General features: G+C 56.6%; 11 protein-coding genes across 11 annotated transcripts; 6 read left to right on the forward strand and 5 right to left on the reverse strand.

Moving 5' to 3' along the window:
* The first annotated feature begins 4 nt into the window (after positions 1-4).
* Positions 5-831, forward strand: F5144DRAFT_569283 (60S ribosomal protein eL38). The gene is made up of 4 exons (XM_066788691.1): positions 5-175; positions 241-274; positions 349-477; positions 546-831. Exons 1-4 carry the CDS (start codon positions 146-148, stop codon positions 593-595), a joined length of 243 nt encoding a protein of 80 aa, XP_066645255.1. The 5' UTR covers positions 5-145; the 3' UTR covers positions 596-831.
* A 38-nt stretch (positions 832-869) lies between these two features.
* On the reverse strand, positions 870-1625 carry F5144DRAFT_601667 (uncharacterized protein; the record flags this gene model as incomplete). Its single annotated transcript, XM_066791161.1, has 1 exon — positions 870-1625. One exon carries the CDS (start codon positions 1623-1625, stop codon positions 870-872), a length of 756 nt encoding a protein of 251 aa, XP_066645256.1.
* Positions 1626-3128: 1503 nt separating this feature from the next.
* Positions 3129-4788, forward strand: F5144DRAFT_486318 (ribosomal protein S5 domain 2-type protein; the record flags this gene model as incomplete). The annotated part of the gene is made up of 2 exons (XM_066785543.1): positions 3129-3446; positions 3508-4788. The coding sequence occupies 2 exons, from the start codon at positions 3129-3131 to the stop codon at positions 4786-4788; spliced, it is 1599 nt and encodes a 532-aa protein (XP_066645257.1).
* A 282-nt stretch (positions 4789-5070) lies between these two features.
* Positions 5071-7533, forward strand: F5144DRAFT_202376 (uncharacterized protein). Its single transcript, XM_066782928.1, has 3 exons — positions 5071-5397; positions 5546-6349; positions 6407-7533. The coding sequence occupies exons 1-3, from the start codon at positions 5352-5354 to the stop codon at positions 7297-7299; spliced, it is 1743 nt and encodes a 580-aa protein (XP_066645258.1). The 5' UTR covers positions 5071-5351; the 3' UTR covers positions 7300-7533.
* On the reverse strand, positions 7514-8766 carry F5144DRAFT_530968 (uncharacterized protein). The gene is made up of 2 exons (XM_066786932.1): positions 8373-8766; positions 7514-8284 (listed from the first exon to the last, which is right to left on the reverse strand). The coding sequence occupies exons 1-2, from the start codon at positions 8416-8418 to the stop codon at positions 7767-7769; spliced, it is 564 nt and encodes a 187-aa protein (XP_066645259.1). The 5' UTR covers positions 8419-8766; the 3' UTR covers positions 7514-7766.
* A 15-nt stretch (positions 8767-8781) lies between these two features.
* Positions 8782-9590, reverse strand: F5144DRAFT_569297 (protein trafficking Pga2). Its single transcript, XM_066788692.1, has 2 exons — positions 9277-9590; positions 8782-9222 (listed from the first exon to the last, which is right to left on the reverse strand). The coding sequence occupies exons 1-2, from the start codon at positions 9395-9397 to the stop codon at positions 8900-8902; spliced, it is 444 nt and encodes a 147-aa protein (XP_066645260.1). The 5' UTR covers positions 9398-9590; the 3' UTR covers positions 8782-8899.
* A 322-nt stretch (positions 9591-9912) lies between these two features.
* On the forward strand, positions 9913-10642 carry F5144DRAFT_569298 (kinetochore component CENP-S-domain-containing protein). The gene is made up of 3 exons (XM_066788693.1): positions 9913-10056; positions 10221-10344; positions 10429-10642. The coding sequence occupies exons 1-3, from the start codon at positions 10024-10026 to the stop codon at positions 10602-10604; spliced, it is 333 nt and encodes a 110-aa protein (XP_066645261.1). The 5' UTR covers positions 9913-10023; the 3' UTR covers positions 10605-10642.
* Positions 10643-10881: 239 nt separating this feature from the next.
* On the reverse strand, positions 10882-13228 carry F5144DRAFT_620093 (uncharacterized protein; the record flags this gene model as incomplete). The annotated part of the gene is made up of 4 exons (XM_066792001.1): positions 12713-13228; positions 12330-12650; positions 12118-12275; positions 10882-11986 (listed from the first exon to the last, which is right to left on the reverse strand). Exons 1-4 carry the CDS (start codon positions 12746-12748, stop codon positions 10882-10884), a joined length of 1620 nt encoding a protein of 539 aa, XP_066645262.1. The 5' UTR covers positions 12749-13228.
* A 90-nt stretch (positions 13229-13318) lies between these two features.
* On the forward strand, positions 13319-16339 carry F5144DRAFT_569302 (WD40-repeat-containing domain protein). The gene has a single exon (XM_066788694.1). The coding sequence runs from the start codon at positions 13414-13416 to the stop codon at positions 16138-16140; it is 2727 nt and encodes a 908-aa protein (XP_066645263.1). The 5' UTR covers positions 13319-13413; the 3' UTR covers positions 16141-16339.
* An 87-nt stretch (positions 16340-16426) lies between these two features.
* Positions 16427-18288, forward strand: F5144DRAFT_202476 (uncharacterized protein). Its single transcript, XM_066782929.1, has one exon. It carries the CDS (start codon positions 16546-16548, stop codon positions 18202-18204), a length of 1659 nt encoding a protein of 552 aa, XP_066645264.1. The 5' UTR covers positions 16427-16545; the 3' UTR covers positions 18205-18288.
* Positions 18289-18671: 383 nt separating this feature from the next.
* On the reverse strand, positions 18672-20876 carry F5144DRAFT_487055 (translation initiation factor eIF 4e-like domain-containing protein; the record flags this gene model as incomplete). Its single annotated transcript, XM_066785584.1, has 5 exons — positions 18672-18885; positions 18941-19762; positions 19831-19879; positions 20410-20526; positions 20813-20876. The coding sequence occupies 5 exons, from the start codon at positions 20874-20876 to the stop codon at positions 18672-18674; spliced, it is 1266 nt and encodes a 421-aa protein (XP_066645265.1).
* Between the last annotated feature and the right edge of the window lie 297 nt (positions 20877-21173).

Here is a 21173-nt window from a genome sequence, read left to right on the forward strand (position 1 = left end):
CTGCCACTTCCCAAACCCATGTAATGCAGCTGTCGGGGTGCCACCCCACTGCCAAACCCACAGAAAATAATTTCGAGAAATCCAATCCCGACCTTGAAACCGAGAACCCTTCGACCAGTACAGGACCTCGACAAAGACCGACAAAATGCCTCAAGAAATCGGCGATATCAAGAAGGTGAGATTTGAAGTGCCGAGCTTTTTCTGCGCGGTTCGGGCGGCATGCTGACATTTTTGGCGTAGTTCATCGAGATCTGCCGGCGGGGAGACGCCTCCTGTACGTTCCACACGAGATGATTGACGAGCTAGGAGATGGCGCAAGGAGATTCTGACAATGGGTTTTGTTTGCAGCCGCCCGGATCAAGAAGAACAACAAGAGCCAGCAGATCAAGTTCAAGGTCCGCTGCCAGAGGTTCCTCTACACCTTGGTCCTGAAGGACTCGGAGAAGGCCGAGAAGCTCAAGCAGAGCCTGCCGCCCAGTAGGTTTTCCGTGGCGAAAAGGGACGATACGAAGACGGGCATCGGCTGACGGTGGATTTCGCAACAGACCTCCAGATCAAGGACGTCCCCAAGAGGAACAAGCAGAAGGCGACATGAGTTAATGGATCCTGAAGGGGGAATACTGGTCCGGCTCTGAGCGCGGGCATTGGTACGATGGAGGCACATGCATTTGCCGGTTCGGGTTGGACTGAACTCACACACGGCGTCTCGGAATGGGAAACGTAGGAGGAACTGGTGCTTGGCTTGCTATGATTAGCCTCGAAGGGGCGATGTAGTTGGCGAGGTTCTCCAGAAATGAATCGCATTCATCGGCCAAGGCCCAAACCCAGAATCAACGTCCCACTTGCAAGGCCTCAAAGTGGACAAGCAGCTACTCCAGCGGCAACGGCTTATAGTGCTTCAGATCAACCCGCGCAATCAACTCTCGGAGCTCACCATACCGGGCAAACTCTTCGGTCTCGGCAAACGCGAAGTGTTGCTCGACGCTATCCCACCCACACACAACCACGAACTCCTCCTCCTCCGCCCCCTCCTCAACATCCTCCCGCCACCCGAACCGAACCAGATGAGGACGGGCATACTCCTCCAGAATCCCCCTAACCTCCTCAAACTTGGCCTCGAACCCCCCTCTCTCCGCCCGCTTCACAAACATCCTCCCCACACTAATAACCGCACTCTCCAGCAACGACCCCAACCCACCACCCTCACCACCCCCCCTATCCTCACCACCAAAAAGCCCCCCCACCACATGAAACAACACCGTATCCCCCGGCACAATCCCCTCCTCCAACCCACCCATGACGCGCTGGTTCTCCTCGCTGCGGATCCAGTCCCAGTGCGCGGCCACGGACTCCCACCGCGCCGTGGTCAGCAGCCACGCCGGGTCTTCGACCTGCCTGAACCAGACTGCGGCGCGCGCCGCGGCGGAGGACGGGAGGCTTGGGAAGGCGGCTGCGTGCCAGGTGTCTTGGTCGCGCATGGCGGAGGCGAGCGCGGAAAGGAAGTTGGGGGGGATGGGGGTGGTGGTTGCGGCGGTGGTGGTGGTGTTTTGGTTGGTGTTGTCGGTGGTGTGGGGGGAGGGGTTGGGGAGGAGGTGGATGAGGGCGAATTCGGTTACGGGTGGCATTTTGGCGGCTTTTTTGGGGTTGGTATTGGTTTTGGTAGAGGTAGTGGATGTGTTGATATTGCTGTTTTACATGTCCGGGTTGTGATGTTGTTGAATAACTACCCATCACTTGTGAGGGCATTTGACTCACGGCCGAAGGTGGTAGGCCGGCGATGTGGCTTAAACCCGGCTAGCTACCTAACTTACCCGGTGCCGTTCTGAAAGAGGTTATAGATGGACATAACTACATCCATCGATGCACATCCGGTATGAACAAATGCAGTCAGCTTCACCTACATCATCCTTTGACCAGGATGATGATTAAGCGTCTGTAAAACTGTCTCTTCGTCTGCTGTATCGGATCTCTGGGCCGTGGTCTCGTTCAAGTGCAGGGTGATTGCTTGCAAGTCTTCGGTTTTAAGACGGACCACGGGTTCCAACCATTGGACCCGCCGTGCAGCAGGACATGACTTCCGAATCGGCATGGCCGTTATGCCGTGCTTTCTGACTGGCTTATCAGACAGATAGATATCTCAGATTCAGACGCGGTGGTCAAAGCAAAGAAGGATGGCAACAGGATTAGCGGCGTCAAGAAGGCTGAATCCCGTGACCTTTCTTGGGCATTTCGACTCGCCTCGAGCATGGCGACGGGATCACGGGGCCAGTGGAGTTTTGGGAGCGGAAATTGCTCGCCGCTGACAATCTGGTCCGTGACCACTGGGCAGTTGCGGCAGAACTTCCCTGATGCAAGAGGCTACGAGTAAAAGCGGGCCCCAAGTGGTCCCGGCCTGTATCGGCCCCTTGGCTTTTCGCTCCCAGCTCGCCGGAAATGGGCGATGGCGCCAATCAGGAGCTTCCAAGGTTCCAGAACGCCAAAATGCAACCCCGTGGACAGAACAAGGGAAACTGAGCCGGGAATCCACTTGTAATTGCCCCTGTTCGTCATCAGAGTTGGTGGGCAGTGCCGCAGCGCGTTCCCGGCCACTATTTTTCTCGGAGCTGTGCCCCCAACACCACGTTCTTCGTGTTACCTACCGACAGTGCCGCTGTAGCTAATTCTCAACTAAGTACCTACCTAATAACGACGGGAGTTTTCGACATTGCAGCAGGAACAGCGACCTTTGCCATCCGATCTCCGAATTGCTTTAGCTTCTGAACTCCACTCGCCTTAATATTACGTCTCCTGCCTATCTTGGCACATAATATCCTTTTCAGCTTCACTCCTTGCACCACCCCGTTTGTTCGGTTGCTTCTTCGTCCTTCATCCCCGCAACACCACGGCCTCGATCGCAGCCAGTGTTAGTTCAAGCCAATCGCAACGGTACCGCAGCATATCCTCGAAGCAGCACGCCGTCTGCCGTGTACCGACACCACCACGAGTCGTCTTTGTCCTACGGCCGTAGAACGTAGCCATTGACCAACGAATCGCCTTGATATTGTCTTCGACCAGCCGTCTCGGCCCCTTTTCCCCTTCGCTTCTCAACTTCCAACCAGCCGTGAGAGAGTTCTCGGCGCATGAATACCATGGCGACACAGCGCGCATCCAACGGCATCGCCAACGGGCACAACGGGCAGAATGGGCAGAACGGCCACAACGGCACCAATGGCCACAATGGCTTCCACAGCGACTCAGAACCCGACAGCATCAGCACAGATGCCAGCGACGTGAGCCTGGAGAGCATCGACAGCGTCAATGGCACGACGACCAACGGGACAAGTAGCTCAAAAGTCAACCCGCGGAGGAGAAAGCGCAAACAGTCCAGCCCGATGATGCCGGCGTTCATGGTGTCGGCACCGGGCAAGGTGATTGTGTTTGGCGAACATTCCGTTGTGCACGGCAAGGTGAGTGCGGATAGGAGGTGGTTGAGAGTGGGGAATTGGTGCTGATATGTTGGTTTCATAGGCCGCAATAGCTGCCGCCATCTCGTTACGGTCTTACCTCCTCGTCACAACACTCTCCAAGTCCAAGCGCACAGTAACGCTCAAATTCCCCGATATCGACTTCGACCACTGCTGGAACATCGATGAGCTTCCCTGGGCGACTTTCCAACAACCGTCCAAAAAGAAGTATTACTATTCGCTGGTTACGGAACTCGATCTCGAGCTGGTCGCCGCAATCCAGCCCTTCCTCGCCAATGTTTCCCCCGACAAGCCCGCTGGCATACGCAAGGTACATCAGAACTCGGCCGGCTCCTTCCTCTACATGTTCCTATCGCTTGGCTCCCAATCGTTCCCCGGCTGCCAGTACACACTACGGTCAACAATCCCAATAGGCGCCGGTCTCGGCAGCAGCGCCACCATCGCCGTGTGCATGTCTGCTGCACTCCTCTTGCAGCTGCGAACGCTAGCCGGCCCGCATCCGGATCAGCCGGCCGACGAGGCGCGCATGCAGATCGAGCGCATCAACCGCTGGGCCTACGTTTACGAAATGTTCATCCACGGGAATCCGTCGGGCGTCGACAACACGGTCGCAACACAAGGCAAGGCCGTCGTCTTCCAGCGCACCGACTACGGCAAGCCGCCGTCGGTACGGCCGCTCTGGGACTTCCCGGAGCTGCCGCTCCTGCTGGTCGACACGCGGGTGCCCAAGTCGACGGCGCACGAGGTGGCCAAGGTCGGCAAGCTCAAGAACACGCACCCGGTGCTGGTGGGCAGCATCCTCGACGCCATGGACAAGGTCGCCGACGCGTCGGCCGCGGTGCTGACCGAGGACGGGTTCGACACGCAGTCCGAGGCCAGCCTGGCGCGCGTCGGCGAACTCATGACCGTCAACCACGGCCTGCTCGTCTCGCTGGGCGTCTCGCACCCGCGCCTGGAGCGCGTGCGCGAGCTGGTCGACCACGAGGGCATCGGCTGGACCAAGCTCACGGGCGCCGGCGGTGGCGGCTGCTGCATCACGCTGCTGAAGCCTGGTGTTGAGAGGAAGAAGTTGCGTAAGCTGCAGGCGCAGTTGGATGAGGAAGGGTTTGAGAAGTTTGAGACTACGCTTGGTGGCGATGGTGTCGGTGTTCTCTGGCCGGCGGTGCTTAAGAACGGGATGGATGAGGATGACCAGGGTGGGATGGAGATCGATCTGGAGAGGTTCCTCAGTGCGGAGGGGAATGAGGGTGTTGAGAAGTTGGTGGGTGTGCATGGAGGGGCTGGCGAGAGGGAAGGGTGGAATTTCTGGAGGGTGGAGAGCTAGTAGTGTATGGCTACGGGGGGGAGCTGAACTGGAGGTTGGACTTGGTTGATAATATTTAGAGACAAATATTTCCTGGAGATTGTGGGATAGGAGTTCTTTTGGCGAATTGCGGCTTGGTATCTTCACATCACGGGTTTCTTCTTTCCAGGGGGCGGCGGCGGAAAAGGGATGGGTTGGTAGCCGCTGGCTTCTACTTTACTTCTATATTTGATTCTATGTAGAACATCTCTCACCTTGCGGTGTTTACAGACTACCTTAGGTCTCTTACCCGATGTAATAATCTCCGTAAAACCTGCAAGCAGCTTATAAGAGAAAAACAATTGAACGAACGCGGGGTACGGTTCAAGAAGAATCGCAAGTACAAAGTAAGGGAGCTAATGCTTAGCATTGTGCATTGTGCTTTCACACACGTTATAATTGTTCATCCCTGTCTGCCCCGCTTACTGAAGCTTCCTGCGCGAGCTTCCTCGGGCAGCTTCCATTGACGATCAACCAACCGTCAATTCTTGGCTGCACTTTAAAATCCACCCCGCCATCTTCGGGCCTCAAAGAAGCAGCCCACCATGCCGGCCAAAGGCAAAGCAGCGAACAGGACCAAAACGTCCGAAAGTGAGCGGACCCCATCCATCTCCCTACCATTGCTCATCGGGCCTTCCCTCGCCTACTTTTACCCTCCGCCGCAGCAACAGCTGAGCTGAGCTCCCCATCCCATCCCGCAATCCCGAGCTAACCATTCCACCCCTCCCCCTCCTCACAGCATCCAAACCCACACACACCACCAACAATAACAGTACCACCACACCCCCAACAACCAAGAAGCCACCACCGCCACCACCCTCCACCAAAAACGCCACCCCCCCAACAACAACCCCGCCCGAAACCGTCCTCGCCCGCTCCGAAGCGCGCTACGCCGCCGCCCGGCCCCACGAAGCCCGCCTCCGCCAGAAAGGCGGCTCCAGCGGCTCGCTCTCCACACTCTCCCACCCGGAACAAACCGCCTGGCTAGCCGCGCGCATCGCGTCCCGCATCGCCGCCCGTCCGGCGCTCGCTTCGTCGTCGACGACCGCCGCGTCTTCGGGTGCGGCCGCGAAGCTCGCGTGTGGTGGTGGGGTGAAGACGTTGAAGGAGGTGTGGAAGGTTGTGAACGAGGGTGGGGTTGCGTTGAGGGTTGCAAGGGTTAGGAAGGAGGGTAAGGGTGCTGCTGCTGCTGCTGGTGCTGGAGTGGGCGTGAGGGAGTACGAGGCGAAGTGGGAGCGCAAAGTGGTGTTGGGGTGCTTGGAGGTGGAGAGTCGCTGTTTTCGGACGAGGAGAGAGCGTGAAAGGAGGGGAGAGGTTGAGGCTTTGACTGGGGAGCCGGTTGTTGTGACGGAGCAGGAGGTTTTTGAGGAGACGAGACGGCGCAAGGAGATGGCTGCGCTGAAGAAGGAGTTGTATGGCGGTGGTGTGGGTAAGGAGGGGAAGTTGGCGATGGATCCGGAGTGGGATGATGTTGAGCCCGTGGTGTTGGAGGAGCCCGAGGGCGCGCTGGCGGCGATATCGTACTCCGCTGATTATGCTGAAGGTGAGTTCTCTTTCTGGTGGGCGGGGGGAAGGGGGTTACGGTGACTGACATACTCAGCTATGGCCTATCTCCGCGCGGTGATGCAGGCCAAAGAGCACTCGCCACGCTGCCTGCGTCTGACCGAGCACATCATCGGCATGAATCCGGCACATTATACTGTCTGGCTGTTCCGCGCGGCCAACGTGTTCGCCCTGAAGCTCCCCATCCCAGATGAGATGGAGTGGCTGAACGGTGTAGCCCTAGAAAACCTCAAGAATTATCAGATTTGGCACCACCGCCACCTCCTCGTGGAAAACTACCACCCCATTATCGCGGGCGACCCAGACGCCATTGCTTCCTTCGCCGCCCAAGAGCGCAACTTCCTGCAGCAGATCCTCGCCGAGGACACCAAGAACTACCACGTCTGGTCGTACCGCTCGTACCTGGTCGGCAAGTTCAGCCTGTTTAACGACGGCGAGGAGCTGGCAGCGATGGAGGCCATGATCGACGACGACGTGCGCAACAACTCGGCCTGGTCGCATCGCTTCTTCCTCGTCTTTTCCAACCCGGACTACGCCACCCCCGGCAGCGCCGCCACCGAGGCCGATCCCGGCGTGCCCGCCGCCGTCATCGACCGGGAGGTCGAGTACGCGCAGGAGAAGATCCGGCTGGCGCCGCAGAACCAGAGCGGGTGGAACTACCTGCGCGGCGTGCTGGTCAAGGGTGGGCGGAAGCTGGCGACGGTCGAGGAGTTTGCGAGCGGGTTCGTGAAGGGACTCGGGGAGGGTGAGGAGGCCGAGGACGTCCAGAGCACGCACGCGCTGGACCTGCTGGCCGAGGTTTACGCCGAGAAGGGGGAAAAGGAGAAGGCGGAGTTGAGCTTGACGAGGCTGGGGCAGAAGTGGGATCGCATCCGGGTTGGATATTGGGAGTGGCGCCGCAAGTGCTTGGAGGTGCCGGCACAGGGGTAAGGGGACAACGTGCTTCTGTTTGATATCCCTATGTTTCTCTTCAGGGTATTTTGCTGCTTGATGCTATGTAGGGCATGCGCGCAAAAGGTTTTTGGGCGGATGAGTACTCAAGGTTATAGCAAGCGGTGGGGTGGAGGAGCAACGGGAGGCGATCACTCGTTTATCATAGCTGGAAAGCGCCAAGTTATACTCTGAGATACAATTAATGTCAAGTATTATGGTAACATACAATTTTCTTATAACCGCCCAAATCAAATGAGGCCGACCTTGGCCGCTGATAGTATACCAAACGCCTCTTCCATAGCCCCCCCTAGATGAAGACCCAGATAACCGCCGCTATGCTTTCTTTCAATCACGCCATCGCCACCTCCTCATCGTCCAAATGCCCAGCCGAGGCCAAGCCACGTGACTAAACAAAATGGCTTCGTCGGACTCGGGGTTTCCGTTCGATTTCCCGGCCAATCCCCCTAGTTTGCCCGGTAGTTGTGAGACATGATCAGATATCTCCTTCCGTATTTGGGCCCGGACTTCTCGAGCACATCCCAGTTCGGCACCAGAATGAACCTGTCGTGGAACGTCTGCTTCTCCCAGTAGTCGTCCCCTGCGTTCTTGCTCGTCCCAAAGTACACCGTGCCGGAAACGGTCAAGGCCATCATCATGCGCACACCGTCGGTTGGGGAGTGCAGGTCGAGCATCTTCTGCGATGCGCCGAAGCGGTAGTCTGCGTTGATCACGTGCACGTTGTAGCCCTCGACGTCGTACCGCACGCGCCGCTTGTTCGGGTCGGGCTGCTTGGGGGCATGTTCTTGTTGCTTGAGCAGCGCCTCCCATTCTTGTGGCGTCGCGACTACCAGGCCATTGATGCAGATGTCGGCGGGCGGGTGGCCTGCCCTGTCGTAGGCTCCGTGGTTGTTGACGTAACCTGAGGAGATCGACTTGGTATCGTTGATCTGGCGGTAGTACCAGTCGACAAAGCTCTTAGCGGCTAGAGGGGAGTTAGCTTGTGGGGGAATCTGAGGCCGCATAATGGGAAAAGGTTTGAGGGCCCGGAACCATGCGCTGTATTGCCGTACCTTCACATGAACACCGGACATTCGTCTCGTGGGAATTGGCCGACATGATGACAGAAAACGCTTGCGGCTGCTAAGTATGAGAATGAGAACTGGTGTAGGCTGTCGCGGGTTGTTGGGATGCTGATTGCTTGTCGGTGACAGTCTGAGATAGATAGGTTGTAAGGACGAAAATTGAAGCCGAATTGGTGCTCAAGAGTGGTGCGAATATATGTCGCAGGCTGCTCGTTGCCTGTTCTTTGAAGCATGAAATTGTCAAAGAGCAGACAGGCAGGCAGACAGGCGGGTGGGCTATGGTGGGGGCATAACTGCCAAGCCGCGCATGGATATAAACCGGTTAGTCACATATTCGTATAAGCGATTCAATACCTCCAGGATTGATGGTAACTGTTAACCCTTACTCACCACCTAGGTAGGAAATAGTTTGATGCATTGGTGGCCAGTGTGGTTACAGATTAATTTCCATAGAAGCAGCTTATATCCAAGCCTATTAGTTACTCTATATGACGTCCATACACATCAGCCGTTGTTCATTCCTTCACCAAGAACTCCTCAATATCCTTATCCTCCAATTCCTCCTGGTTTTCCCGCAGCCGTTGTTCCTCGACCTCCAAAAGCTTCTTGATCATATCGCGTTGCCTCCTCCGCGCCTTCTTGCCCCAGTCGGGCCCAGACGCCTCGGCCGTGGCCTCGTCCTCGTCGTCGGTGTCATCGGGGATGTTGACCCTCCCACGCAGCTCGTTGGCCGAAATCTTAGCTTGGTGTTCCGCCTCCGCTCGGGCTTCTTCTTCCTCGTGGGAGTTCATCTGAGCCTTCATTCCGAGCTTGACAAGGTACGGTCTCAAGAGCATATCTGTTACCGCTCGTTAGTCTCACCCCTATCGCGCCCCTGGGCGATATAACTCACAAGCTCCGGCAATGATGACGAGCCGAATAATCTGTTCCGGGGTCATGTTGGTGAATGACCCCTTCAAGTTGGTCGCAAAGCGGTTGCCTATCGTCGAGGCAAGGCCGGCGATGTTGTCCATATTGGGTGGCGGGTGATTCTCGAACGCTAACGAGGTAATTGTTTGTTGCTGCGAATTTTGACCACGGGAAAAGGCAGTGAAAGCGCTTTTTGACGAAACAAGTGTACAAATATCCAAAGATCACAGTTTTGGGGCACGCCGTAATGGGAAGCGAGGCTGAGAGAGTTGGAGATGGGAAGATTGCATTTGCGCGAAAATCTTCAATTGCCGCTCGACTTCGTTACGTAGCAGGCTATTTATGCCAAGCCAAGACCCCACTATGAGCTGCCGCCGGCATCTTCGGCATTCGTCCTTCGTGCTCGCTTTTTTTATATTTGCCTTTCGATTTCTTGCAAGATTGATTACAGAGCTTGGCTGCTGAGGTGGTAGGTAACGCATCTGTCAATCCAATGCTTTAAATATCTGCCATTGCCGGTTACCAATGCTACTTTCCCATTTTTGAGAATGAAGCTTAAAGTGACAGGGGTCTCGGCATGTCTTCCGTAGATATGCGCTAGTCCCAAAGTAGAATAGACCGGCCATCAATGAGCATCACTTAACTGCATAGTTGAGACGCGTCAAGACGCGTCTCCCTCTAACCACCAGCAACCATCCATCACTGAGTGCCAAGACCCACAAGAACCGTGATGGCCGACCTTCAAGATGAAGAGGTGCAAGAGGTAAGCACATACAAGACACTCCCATTTTGCCTCTCTTTCCTAGCCATTTCTCAAATTCTGCCATTTTCCTTTTCAACCTGGGCAATCAAACCCACCTTAATAACAATCCCCCATCGCCCCTCACCCAAAGTCCATCCCCGCTAACACTACACCACACCACCCAGCGCCTCAAAGCCGCCCTCTGGTTCTCCATCGGCAAGATTGTCGACCAAGAATCCCTCCAGCGCAACCGCAACGCCACCCCGCAGTTCATCGGCGCCCTGACCGACATGATCTGGCACCAGATAGGTAAGCAAGCAAGCCCCCATCAACATGCACCCACCCCACTCCAGCGCTGTAGCAGTGGGGTCTAATGCATATACCGTGTTGTAGAGAACGTAGCCACAGACCTGGAGAGTTTCAGCCAGCATGCAGGCCGCACCACCGTCACGACCGACGATGTGCTCCTGTTGGCGCGGCGTAACTCGGACCTGTACTCGGTGATCAAGGATGTTGTTGACAAGGAGAAGGCGGCGAAGGCGAAGGGGAAGGGCAAGGCGAGGAGCTGAGGGATTTACTGGCCGGGGGGTGTCTGTGATGTGCTATGATATCTCTACTTCACTGCGCTGTATCTAATGCTGTGATGATGAATGACGACCTACAATTATGCAATAAATTCCACATAGCAGTCCCAACACCACGCAGCAACCTCTGGCCTGAAATAGCAGTATATAACTGATCCGAGCAACCCTCCCCAGCACACGCATCAACCAAACATCACATCCAACTAACAGCACGACAACGGCACGTCCCAACCCCCTTCCACACCCCACCCTCCTGAATCTCCTAGTTCATCTCCATCTCCCTCTCCTCCTCCCCCTCACCCTCCCCCCCCAACCCCTCCTTCTCATTCCACTCCTCCGCCGTAAACCGAAACTGCTCCGCCGCCAGCATAATAACCGCCCACGCCTCACACTGCATCACCGCCAACAACAGCTCCAAGCCCAGCATATTCACCATGCCCCTGGCCCCCCTCAGCCCCCACCACCAACCCGCACCCCCCACAACCCCCTCCATCGGCATCCCCATCCGCCGCATGTACGGCCGCGCCAGGGCCCCCCACACCAGCGACGCCAGCGGCGTCATCAGCAGCCGCGCCGGCGTGATGGCCAGCACGTCGGTGGCCAGGATGGCGGGCAGCCGCGTGAGCACGTTCTCGCGGTACACGCGGTTGTCGTGGGCCGCGCTGCTGCTGCCGTTGGCGCCGTCGCCCTCGCCGGGGAAGCCGTAGTCGCCGCCGCCGCCGCCGCGGTTGGCGTCGCCGAGGTTGGGGTTGGGCCGCAGCTCGGCGGACCAGGCGCCGGGGGTGGCGTCGTCGCCGCCGCCGTTGTGGGCGGCGGAGTGGGTGGAGGTGGGGTCTAGGGGGGTGGTGGGGTCGGTGGCTTCGACGTCGAAGCTGATGAGCGTGGCGCTGATTATCTCGTTGTCTTCGTCGTCCGAGGCGAAGTCGTCCTGCGTGCCCTGGGTGGAACTGCCGAAGGGGGGTTGGTCGGCGCTGTTGTCACCGCGGAGGGAGACAGTGCTTTGTCGCCGGTGGGCGGGGGTGGCGGATGGGTTGGGTGTGGTTGTTGGTGTTGGTGCCGTGGGGGAAGCGGGTGATTCATCAGTTCTGTGTTCCACAGAGCCAACCTCGGCGCCTGTGGGAAAGTGTCGCCGCTTGTGCGGGTTGTGTGGCCGTGGAAGTAGTTGGTGGATCTTGTACCGCAGCGTTTTGGTTATGACGGTGTGGAACTTGGTATAGAGGTAGAAACCGGCGAACGGCGCTACCCCAAGTGCGAAGGTGCCAAACCACCCGAGAAGGGTTCGGGGGCGATATGAGATGGGAGTCGGCGGGATGGGGATAGGTGATATGCTAGTTCCCGGGATAAAGAACCGCCAGTTGGGGACCCAGCTATTGTAAGGAATGATTCCTGTCCGCTGCAAGAAGGCGTAAATGGCTAAATGTAGACGGATGTATGTCGTCGCATATCGAAATCTTTCTCGGTTAGCGAGGTGTCGGCTGATAAAAGGAGGACAACGTACAAGGTGGTTTTCTTTAGCTCAGGGGCCGGTAGCTGCTCTAGGAGAGTGCTCGCCAGAAACGATGGTAAGCCGCCGAAGAAGTAAGAGCCCACGGACTGTTGGCTCCAGGCGAGTTGGAACATGCCATAGAAGGTTGTTTGCGAGTATGGTTTATAGAGCTAGGTACCGGGTTAGTTTTTGAGTGGGATAGTTGGGGTAAGCAGTCAACGTACCAAGATGCGCTGCCTCATACCATTCACGCCCCAAATGGCCGCCGACTCTAGCACACCCCCAGCCAAAAGCAGCCTCCTGCCGATGCGGTCCTCATACTGGTGATGCCTGCGGGCCGCCTCGAGCTGTGCATCAGCGGCGCTATTCTCTGGTTCGGCAACACCAATAACCATCATCACTTCATTGTGAGAGCGAATGACGTCCCGATTGATACGTTTAGTCTCCGGGTTGATAGGGCGGCCTCGCTCGTCATACAGCTGCTGGGGAGAACGCGAGTCCTCTGGGCCTTCGCCCGGAACCACTTCATCATATGGTGACCGCCCCTGGGAAGACTGTCAGATTCTAAAACACAGTAAAATTTTACTTGGAATCAACCAAGCCTTACGAGTCCTAGCGATGTGATGGGCCCCAATCTGCCCATGATTGCATTTCGCCTCTGCTTATGAAGGTGCAAGAGTCATTTGGTGATCGGATTGAGTCTTAAATGGTGAATCCGATAACCCTCAGGTCGCACAGCGTAGTTCGGTATCCAGAGCGACGCGGGCTAATATATCGGGCTTTGATGGATGAGTTTCGTAGTTGTACTGTAGGTATTATTAGCTGCCAACAGGCGGCTGGTCGTGGGCCTGTGGTGGCCTTGCGCCGGCCCCCTGACCAAAAAGGCCGAACTTGAAAGGGGAGCAAGAAATCAAGAAAAAAGAAAGAAGTAGAGGGAATCAAGAAAACAGAAAAAGGTTGAAAAGTCTGAGCAGAATGTATTAGAATGAAAAATACTTGAGTTAACAAAAGGCAAAACGTAGACTCTGGGCTTCTGAATGGCTTTCTTTTCGTTCCTCGACTCCAAGGTTTCGGCGGCACCTACATGTGAAGTTCGGCTTTTTTTGGCCAGAGAGTGCCCTGTAATGGTGCTTGATGGGATGGGCATGTGGCTGTAGGGATGCGGAGAGCACGGGCTCCACAGGTTCAATTGCGCTAAGATAACCTTGTTTCCCGCTCCTTATCGGCGCCGCAAACCAAAAAGTTTAGGGAAAAATTGGAATCGCGAAAGTGCATCTCGGTCGCTCGGCACATCACCCACCGCAAGCCATGGCTACACGACAAGCGCCTAAGACGACCTTCGAGGTCGACAATGTCATCCAGCCAATCTTCACCGGAGGATCTGTTGCGCTCGAGAATGGCGCACGGATCCTCGCCTCGACGCTGGGCGAAGTCGCCGTTTTGACCGAGTTGAACACGGGGAAGCGCCTGGCCGAGATTGAAGGGGATGGCGAGCCGATTTCGACATTGACGATTACGCCCTCGGCTTCCCACCTCGTGGTCTGCTCCCGGTCTTTGACTATGCGCATCTACTCCCTCAAGGTATCTTCCGAATTCGACTCGGTGGAGGCCACCCTCGTGCGAACTTCGAAGCCCCACGCGACACCCGTTGTAGTGCTCGCCGTCGACAAAACCAGCACGCTTTTGGCCACCGGCGCGGCGGATGGGGCGATCAAAATCTGGGATATCGTCGGCGGCTATGTGACCCACACGGTCAGCGGCCAAAGCGTCCTGGTATCGGCTCTGCACTTCTTCGAGATCGCAGCAACCGCCGAGACTACGTCCGAGCGGAAGTCGAAAAAGGGGTCGCGGAAAGGGCAGGACGGGCAAGGTCAGGAAACGGATGTGGCATCCAGGTTCCGGCTTGCGTGGGGTTGCCAGGACGGCAGGATTCGCATTTTTGACCTCCACAAGCGCACGACAGTCCCTGTCTACGCCGATGCGAAGCGGAGGAAAGAGGCGCACGAGTCGAATGTTCAGAGCATTCAATACTCGCCCGAACAGCACGCGCTTTTGAGCGGCAGCAGAGACAAGACGATGACTCTGTGGCTGTGGAGGGAAGGCGGTTGGCACGGAACCCCTATGTTGCGCCATGAGCTGGTTGAATCTGTGGGCTTCCTGAACGAGGGCAGGTGGATGTACTCAGCCGGGTCTAGCGGGTTGCTCAGGATCTGGGATACGACAACACATCACGAAATTACCACAGAACAAGAGGCCAAATCAGAGCCCGAGTCGATTCTATCCGCCATCTCTCTCCCTCACAAGTCTCTGGTTCTTTGCGCACAGTCCGATTCCACTCTTGCCATGTATCGAGTACCTTCGCAGGCCGACGTTGCTTCGAGCGGGGCTGTGCTCATGGAGCCGTTTAGACGCATTTCTGGCACGCACGACGAGATTTTGGATTTCGCATACGTTCTACCCGACCAGTCCTTGATGGCTCTCGCCACCAACTCAGAGGATATCAGGCTCGTTTCCGTTGCCGATACTGAGACTCAAACCGACGGGCAAGAGGGCGGCGCATACTTTGGACACGATGTTGCGTTACTAAAAGGCCACGAGGACATCGTCATGTCTTTGGACGTGGATTGGTCGGGCCACTGGCTTGCCAGTGGTGCAAAAGACAATACAACACGGCTCTGGCGCATCGACCGAGAAAACAACTCATACACCTGCTACGCGGTGTTCACTGGTCACCTTGAGTCAGTTGGAGCTGTTGCTCTCCCAAAGGTGGTTCCTCCAGAAAACTCGGAAGCCTTCAAGAACCCGCTCGACCACCCACCAGCATTTATGATTTCCGGCTCGCAAGATAGATTCGTCCAAAAGAGAGATATCCCGCGCCAGTCACAAAAAGCGAACGTGTCTGCGAGTCTGAAGCGGTTAGCTCACGATAAGGACATCAACGCGCTGGATGTTAGCCCTACAGGGCGGTTATTCGCGTCTGCTTCGCAGGACAAGACTGTCAAGATCTGGGATTCCGAGAGATTGGAGGTACAAGGTATCCTCAAGGGCCACAAGCGAGGTGTCTGGACAGTCAGATTCGCCCCTCTCCATACACCGGCCATCCAAGGGGAGCAAGGGTCGGTCTCAGGGAAAGGCGTTATTCTGACCGGAAGCGGTGACAAGACGATCAAACTGTGGAACCTCACAGACTATACCTGCCTGAGAACCTTCGAGGGCCACTCCCACAATGTCCTTAAGGTCGTATGGCTGCACATTCCCACCGATGAAACCGCTGCCAAGAAGAGGATCCAGTTTGCCAGCGCAGGCGCCGACAGTCTGGTCAAGGTCTGGGACGCTCAACTCGGTGAAACAGAGTGCACGCTTGACAACCACGAGGACAGACTCTGGACTCTTGCGGTCCACCCCAAGACGAACACCCTCGTCTCGGGTGGCAGCGATTCCAAGGTCACGTTCTGGAAAGACACAACTTCCGAAACACAAGCCGCCGCAACCTCAGCGGCCCTCAAGCTCGTCGAGCAGGAGCAAGAACTCGAAAACTACATTCATGCGGGTGCCTACCGCGACGCCATCGTCCTGGCGCTGCAGCTCAACCACCCTGGCCGCTTGCTTAACCTCTTCACCAATGTTGTCACCAGCACCACCCCGGAGGAGGGCAGCCTGACAGGTGTCAAGGCCGTCGACGACGTCCTAGCCAGGCTCTCGGACGAGCAGATCTTCCTGCTGCTGCTCCGGCTGCGCGACTGGAACACCAACGCCCGCACGGCTCCGGTTGCCCAAAGGATCCTCTGGGTTCTGGTCAAGAGCTACCCAGCCGGCAAGTTCTCCAACCTATCAGTCAAGGGGGCCAGGGGCCAGAAGAGCCTCAGCGAGGTGCTGAATGCGCTGAAGGTATATACCGAGCGGCATTATAAGCGAATGGAGGAGCTGGTGGATGAGAGTTACTTAGTCGAGTACACCCTTCAGGAAATGGACAGCTTGGCTCCGCCGTCACTGGAGGCCCTAGAGGATGGGGATGCGGTTATGGCTGGGGCGTAAGCTGTCAGAGCTGTATAAGTGGAAGGGTTAGGGTTGTATGAGGCCAGGAGGCTCATGTTGATATTTCCATGAGAGAAGCCCATGTTGAGAATCATTTTAGAAAAAGAAGCGTTGTTCAAATTTATTCAGTTGGTCTCGACCACTTTTGATATTCTTATTTTCAGATAGATATGGTTATAAATTGTTATTTCTCGTTTGAGTTTGAGGCTGCTTCTGTGCCAAGCTTTCGTAGCTCAGGTGGGGCATCAATTGGAGGCGCGAAGCTGGGGCTGCCCATGGCGTCGCTCCTTGAAATTTCCTAGACATCAACAACACCCGACGTAGCAACGGCAGCACCCCCCGATATCCGGAACCGTCTCCATCCGCCCAGATTCAAGGTCGCTTCCCCTGCAGCAATCAATAGGCATGTCGAAACGCCAGGCATCAGAGGCCCTAGACGACCTCTCGGGCATCGAGTCGCCCGCATCCAAAAAGTCGAGATTCGACGACTACAACAAGAGCCTAACCCCGGCCAGCGTAGTCGAAAATGGCGACGAGCAGAGGAACCTAGCACACGAGGATGGGGCGATAGGGGACGAGTTTTCCGACGAGGACGAAGTCGAAGAGAAGGCGCCGATTAGGCAATCCGCACCGACAGCAGGCTACGACGATCTCTATCTTGACACCATCGACCGCAACGTACTCGATTTTGACTTCGAAAAACTGTGCTCGATCACACTATCCAACATCAACGTCTATGCATGTTTGGTGTGCGGGAAATACTTCCAGGGCCGGGGGCCGAAATCACACGCCTACTTCCACGCGCTCGAGGAGGATCACCACGTCTTCATCAACATGAGCACCCAGAAGGTTTATGTGCTGCCGGAGGGTTATGAGGTTACGAGCAAGTCCCTCGACGACATAAAATACGTGTCAGACCCGCGGTACACGCGACAAGAAGTGACGGAGCTCGATCGCAAGCCGCACACATCCTGGACGCTGGGGGGCAAGGAGTACGCCCCCGGCTTCGTGGGCATGAATAACATCAAGGAGAACGATTACCTAAACGTCGTAGTGCAAGCGCTCTCCCACGTGGCGCCGCTACGGAACTACTTCCTCCTAGAGGATTTCACTTCCGCCCCCGAACTCGTCAAGCGCACATCCATCCTCTTCCGCAAGATCTGGAACCCGCGCGCCTTCAAATCCCACGTCTCGCCCCACGAGCTCCTCCAAGAAATCTCCCTCCGCTCTAACAAGCGCTTCACCCTGACAGCGCAATCCGACCCCGTCGAATTCCTCTCCTGGTTCCTCAACCATCTCCACCTCGGCCTCGGCGGCAGCAAAACCAAACCCGGCTCCTCCCCGATCCAGCGCATCTTCCAAGGCAAGCTCAAAGTCGAGTCCCAATCCATCACAGCGCGCGGCGACGGGCTCAGCGACCGGCTCCGGTTCGAGGAAGCGTCAGACGCCAAGACCGACATCGCGCGCTTCCTCCTCCTGACCCTCGACCTCCCGCCCGCACCCCTCTTCCAGGACGAGCAGGAGCGCAACATCATCCCGCAAGTACCACTAGCCACCATCCTGGCCAAGTACAACGGCGTCACCGGCCAGGAGCTGAACGCGCAGCGCAAGCGGTACCGGCTGATGCACCCGCTACCCCCCTTCCTCGTGCTGCACATCAAGCGCTTCAGCCAGAACAAGTTCGTGTCGGAGCGCAACCCGACCATCGTGACCTTCGACCCGCGCAACCTGGACGTGTCCCCTTACGTTGAGCCCGACCCGGCCCACTGCCCGCCGGGCGAGCCCGTGTGGTACGACCTGGTGGCCAACGTGGTGCACGAGGCGGTGCGCGCCAAGGAGGACGTCGCCGACAGCGCCGTCGGCGAGGAGCGCAAGACCTGGAAGGTCCAGCTGCGTGACAAGGCCACCGACGAGTGGGTCGTGGCCCAGGATTTGTTTGTGGATAAGATCCGTAGTGAGTTGCTGTATCTGGGCGAGAGCTACCTGCAGATTTGGGAGAGGCGTAGGGGGCCGCCCCCGCGGCACCAGAATATTGTGATTGGGAAGGGGAAGGGGAGGGATTGATGAGGGAAAGAGATACCAATAGGAGTGGTTGTTGGATGAAGCCGGAAATGGACCCGACGACCCTACGATAGGGCAAAAGACAAAGTTGTAGGTGGTTACAATAAAGTACTACATACACCCCCATCCCAACCCGACCCCTTTCCCATTCACCGTGAGTTCATTCACCCATGCCTGCCATGCCGTTCATCCCCCGAAATCCCATTCAACGCTCCTTCCTCCCAGTGTGGTTTTCATTAAGACCATGCCGTACCGTGACCAATGTCCAAGGAGAAACGAGAACAAATCAAGAGGCGAATCACGCCCTCGAGACCCAAACCGAACCGAACCCCAGATACTTCGGACGCTTCAGGATTTCAAATATGGCAAATGCTTGCTGATTCGGTAATGTACAATCGTGGAAACAAGACAACGCTTGCTTTCATCGCCATGCCTTGACAATGTTTGATTTTCTTTTTTTCGTTTTCCGCTTATGAATTGAGGGAGTTCTTGTGCTCCTCGGCCTGCTGCTGTGAATGTTGCTGGTGCTGATGTTGCTTGTTCGACGACCGCTTGTCGCTGTGGTGATTGGCTTTTTCTCGCCGTGACTCCTCGATGGCTGTGCGCTGCTGGAGGCTCGAGTCGTGACTCTTCCACTCGAGCTTGGTGTCCGGGGGGAAGGACAAGATTCGCCGCATTGTCTCACTGGGATATGTTAGTGGGGTGAGGGCTCGGCGGGAGTGGGAGAGGACAAACGTACCGAACCTTGAGGACCCGCTGTCCGTTAGCACGAGCCCAGATGCTGAGGATGTCCTCGCCATTCCGGACGCTGAGCACCACCCCACACACCTCCTCACTGGCCTCGCCGAACTGATCGCCAATAACGGCAAACAGCAGGTCCTCCCAATACCGGTCGGCGACGCCTTTTCTCAGACGCACCACCCACTTCCCTCCATTCTTGTTCTCCTCGTCCTCCCATATTGGCCGAATGCCTTTCTTGAACAGGTGGTAGTCCGATACCAACGGCAACGTTGAAGGCCGCTTCAGGTGCCGGTAGACGCCGAAGAACTGCTCGATCGAGTCGACCGTGGCGATGGGGTGCAGCGTCTTTTCGTACTCGATAAACCCGTTCGCCTTGGAGATGGGCGGGCGGAACCAAAACACCCAGTTGTTACGCAGCGGGTGGGTTAACGGCCCTGCCGGCCGGGCCGCCGCCTTCCCCGCTTCCCCCAACGAGGCGAGCGAGGCCGGCTTGCTAATTGCCCTGCCACCCAAAACCCCGTCTTTTGCCGATTTCTCAGCGGTCGGGGTCTTTGCGGCGGCGCCCAAGGCTGCCTCGAACGGATTCCCCGGCGACTTGGGAGTCTTGGCCGAGCCGAACGAGGCAAAGGCGCCCGAGCCCAGGGCAAAGGCGCTCGACGCCGCCCCGATCGGAGACGCCAGACTGCCGCCTGGTGTTGTTGCCGAGCTGAGCGAGTGTTTTCCGTGCGACGTGCTATCACCGCCAAATCGCTTGACGGAGGGGTTGCGTCCCGACGGGCTTTCTTGGCCGGAACCTGTTGAGAGAGAGAGCTTGCTCGAGCTAGCGCAGGGGGTACTAGAGTTAGAATAGGACGGCGCACGACGATGAGACGGCGGAACCGGACTCACTTGGCACGGCGACTCCATAGATTATCCATGAAGGCGTCGGAAACCGTAACTCAACGGGAAAGCAAGCTCAGCAGGGAAAGCGAAGCCGTCGGGCAGGGCACCGGGAACACCAAAGACGGAAGGCGACGGCGCAATCACTAATGTGTCCCGATCGGCAGAGGTGAGGGGTGGGCGGCGGTTGTCCGGGGTATTATTGTAGGGTTGTTGTGGTGGGGGGTGGAAGCTGTGTCAAAACGGCTGGCGATTTTCGAGCCGGGGCAGAAGGTGATGTCAGGAGGGCTGTGGAATTTCCGAGTCGTCAAATGTCGTATTAGTCGGGATTCTTGTTGATGTCGATTTGGCTGGCAATGAAGCTATGAGTATGAGATCTAATCTCGAGGGTATTGTGGATGATTTGGTCTTTCTGGGCGTGTCTAAAACTGTATGTGTGCTCGATTGGCAGGACGGGATCCCTTCGAACTGGATTCTCAATCATGAAAAGAACAAAACTTGAAAGCCAGAGGCAGAGTGGCGGAAGGGGTCGCCGACTCCACCACAGTGCTGCAGCCAAAAAAAAAACATGACTGGTTTCGAACCCACCCAATGCATGGTCCGTGCTGTGGAACAGGCAAGAACAGGCCACTGTGAAGCTCGCCATGGAAATCGGGAGGGGCCCAACGTTGTGGGCGGTGAATGCTGTCGCAAAACTACGGTAGGCTTGGCAATCCTTTTCAAGAGGAGATTTCTCGGAAGGGGTCGGTTTCGCTTCTTTTTTTCTTCTTTTCCACAAACTAAGACCACAGTTCATCAAAACATTGCCAGTCTGCCACCAAATCGCACCACGCTGCTGGCAATTCCGAACAATGTGTCGAGATTGACTCTATCAATGCCCTTGCTTAAAACCATCATCACGAGTGCCCCATTTGCGCGGCGTCCATGATGCGGTGATGACCTGAAGCAAGATCTGGACATCTATCTGCCTTCCTACCACGTACATGTAGACTCGGCGAGACGCGCGCTGGGCCACCGGCACGGCCGCCGTCGATGATTAGTTTTTGATCAACCATGTTATGTTTTGGCTCCCCGGGGCTCCTCGATTCGTAAGTCGTCTTCTTGTGCGTTTTGCTTTTCCGACTGCCCTGATGACCTGCAAACTTTCCGGTAAACCAACTCAGCAACGACAGGCATTCCTCGACCTTAACGGGAGGGGAATCCGCAGTCGTGAGTTGAGCATGACGATACCTGGCTTTACCTGAGCTTTCCTTCCAGCCATGGAATTCACCCACTCTCCAAGATTGCCCAGCTCAGAGCTAATTGTCCAGGGGGCACAGACACAAGCGAGGGCTGCCCACCTTGTGAAATGC

Source organism: Chaetomium tenue (genome assembly GCF_020726465.1).
Source record: "Chaetomium tenue strain MPI-SDFR-AT-0079 chromosome Unknown F5144scaffold_3, whole genome shotgun sequence".
NCBI classification, from domain to species: Eukaryota; Fungi; Ascomycota; class Sordariomycetes; order Sordariales; family Chaetomiaceae; genus Chaetomium; species Chaetomium tenue.

What these genes read in the sequence shown, in the direction of transcription:
- F5144DRAFT_569283 (XM_066788691.1), top strand. Translation starts at nt 146, where the DNA reads ATGCCTCAAGAAATCGGCGATATCAAGAAG. An exon ending in AAATCGGCGATATCAAGAAG is followed by an intron (nt 176 to 240) that starts GTGAGATTTGAA and finishes TTTTTGGCGTAG; the next exon opens with TTCATCGAGATCTGCCGGCG. An exon ending in CCGGCGGGGAGACGCCTCCT is followed by an intron (nt 275 to 348) that starts GTACGTTCCACA and finishes TTTTGTTTGCAG; the next exon opens with CCGCCCGGATCAAGAAGAAC.
- F5144DRAFT_569302 (XM_066788694.1), top strand. Translation starts at nt 13,414, where the DNA reads ATGGCTACACGACAAGCGCCTAAGACGACCTTCGAGGTCGACAATGTC.
- F5144DRAFT_530968 (XM_066786932.1), bottom strand. Translation starts at nt 8,418, where the DNA reads ATGTCGGCCAATTCCCACGAGACGAATGTCCGGTGTTCATGTGAAG. An exon ending in TGTCCGGTGTTCATGTGAAG is followed by an intron (nt 8,285 to 8,372) that starts GTACGGCAATAC and finishes ACTCCCCTCTAG; the next exon opens with CCGCTAAGAGCTTTGTCGAC.
- F5144DRAFT_569297 (XM_066788692.1), bottom strand. Translation starts at nt 9,397, where the DNA reads ATGGACAACATCGCCGGCCTTGCCTCGACGATAGGCAACCGCTTTGCG. An exon ending in CGTCATCATTGCCGGAGCTT is followed by an intron (nt 9,223 to 9,276) that starts GTGAGTTATATC and finishes GAGCGGTAACAG; the next exon opens with ATATGCTCTTGAGACCGTAC.
- F5144DRAFT_202476 (XM_066782929.1), top strand. Translation starts at nt 16,546, where the DNA reads ATGTCGAAACGCCAGGCATCAGAGGCCCTAGACGACCTCTCGGGCATC.
- F5144DRAFT_202376 (XM_066782928.1), top strand. Translation starts at nt 5,352, where the DNA reads ATGCCGGCCAAAGGCAAAGCAGCGAACAGGACCAAAACGTCCGAAA. An exon ending in CAGGACCAAAACGTCCGAAA is followed by an intron (nt 5,398 to 5,545) that starts GTGAGCGGACCC and finishes CCCTCCTCACAG; the next exon opens with CATCCAAACCCACACACACC. An exon ending in CTCCGCTGATTATGCTGAAG is followed by an intron (nt 6,350 to 6,406) that starts GTGAGTTCTCTT and finishes TGACATACTCAG; the next exon opens with CTATGGCCTATCTCCGCGCG.
- F5144DRAFT_569298 (XM_066788693.1), top strand. Translation starts at nt 10,024, where the DNA reads ATGGCCGACCTTCAAGATGAAGAGGTGCAAGAG. An exon ending in AAGATGAAGAGGTGCAAGAG is followed by an intron (nt 10,057 to 10,220) that starts GTAAGCACATAC and finishes CACACCACCCAG; the next exon opens with CGCCTCAAAGCCGCCCTCTG. An exon ending in CATGATCTGGCACCAGATAG is followed by an intron (nt 10,345 to 10,428) that starts GTAAGCAAGCAA and finishes ACCGTGTTGTAG; the next exon opens with AGAACGTAGCCACAGACCTG.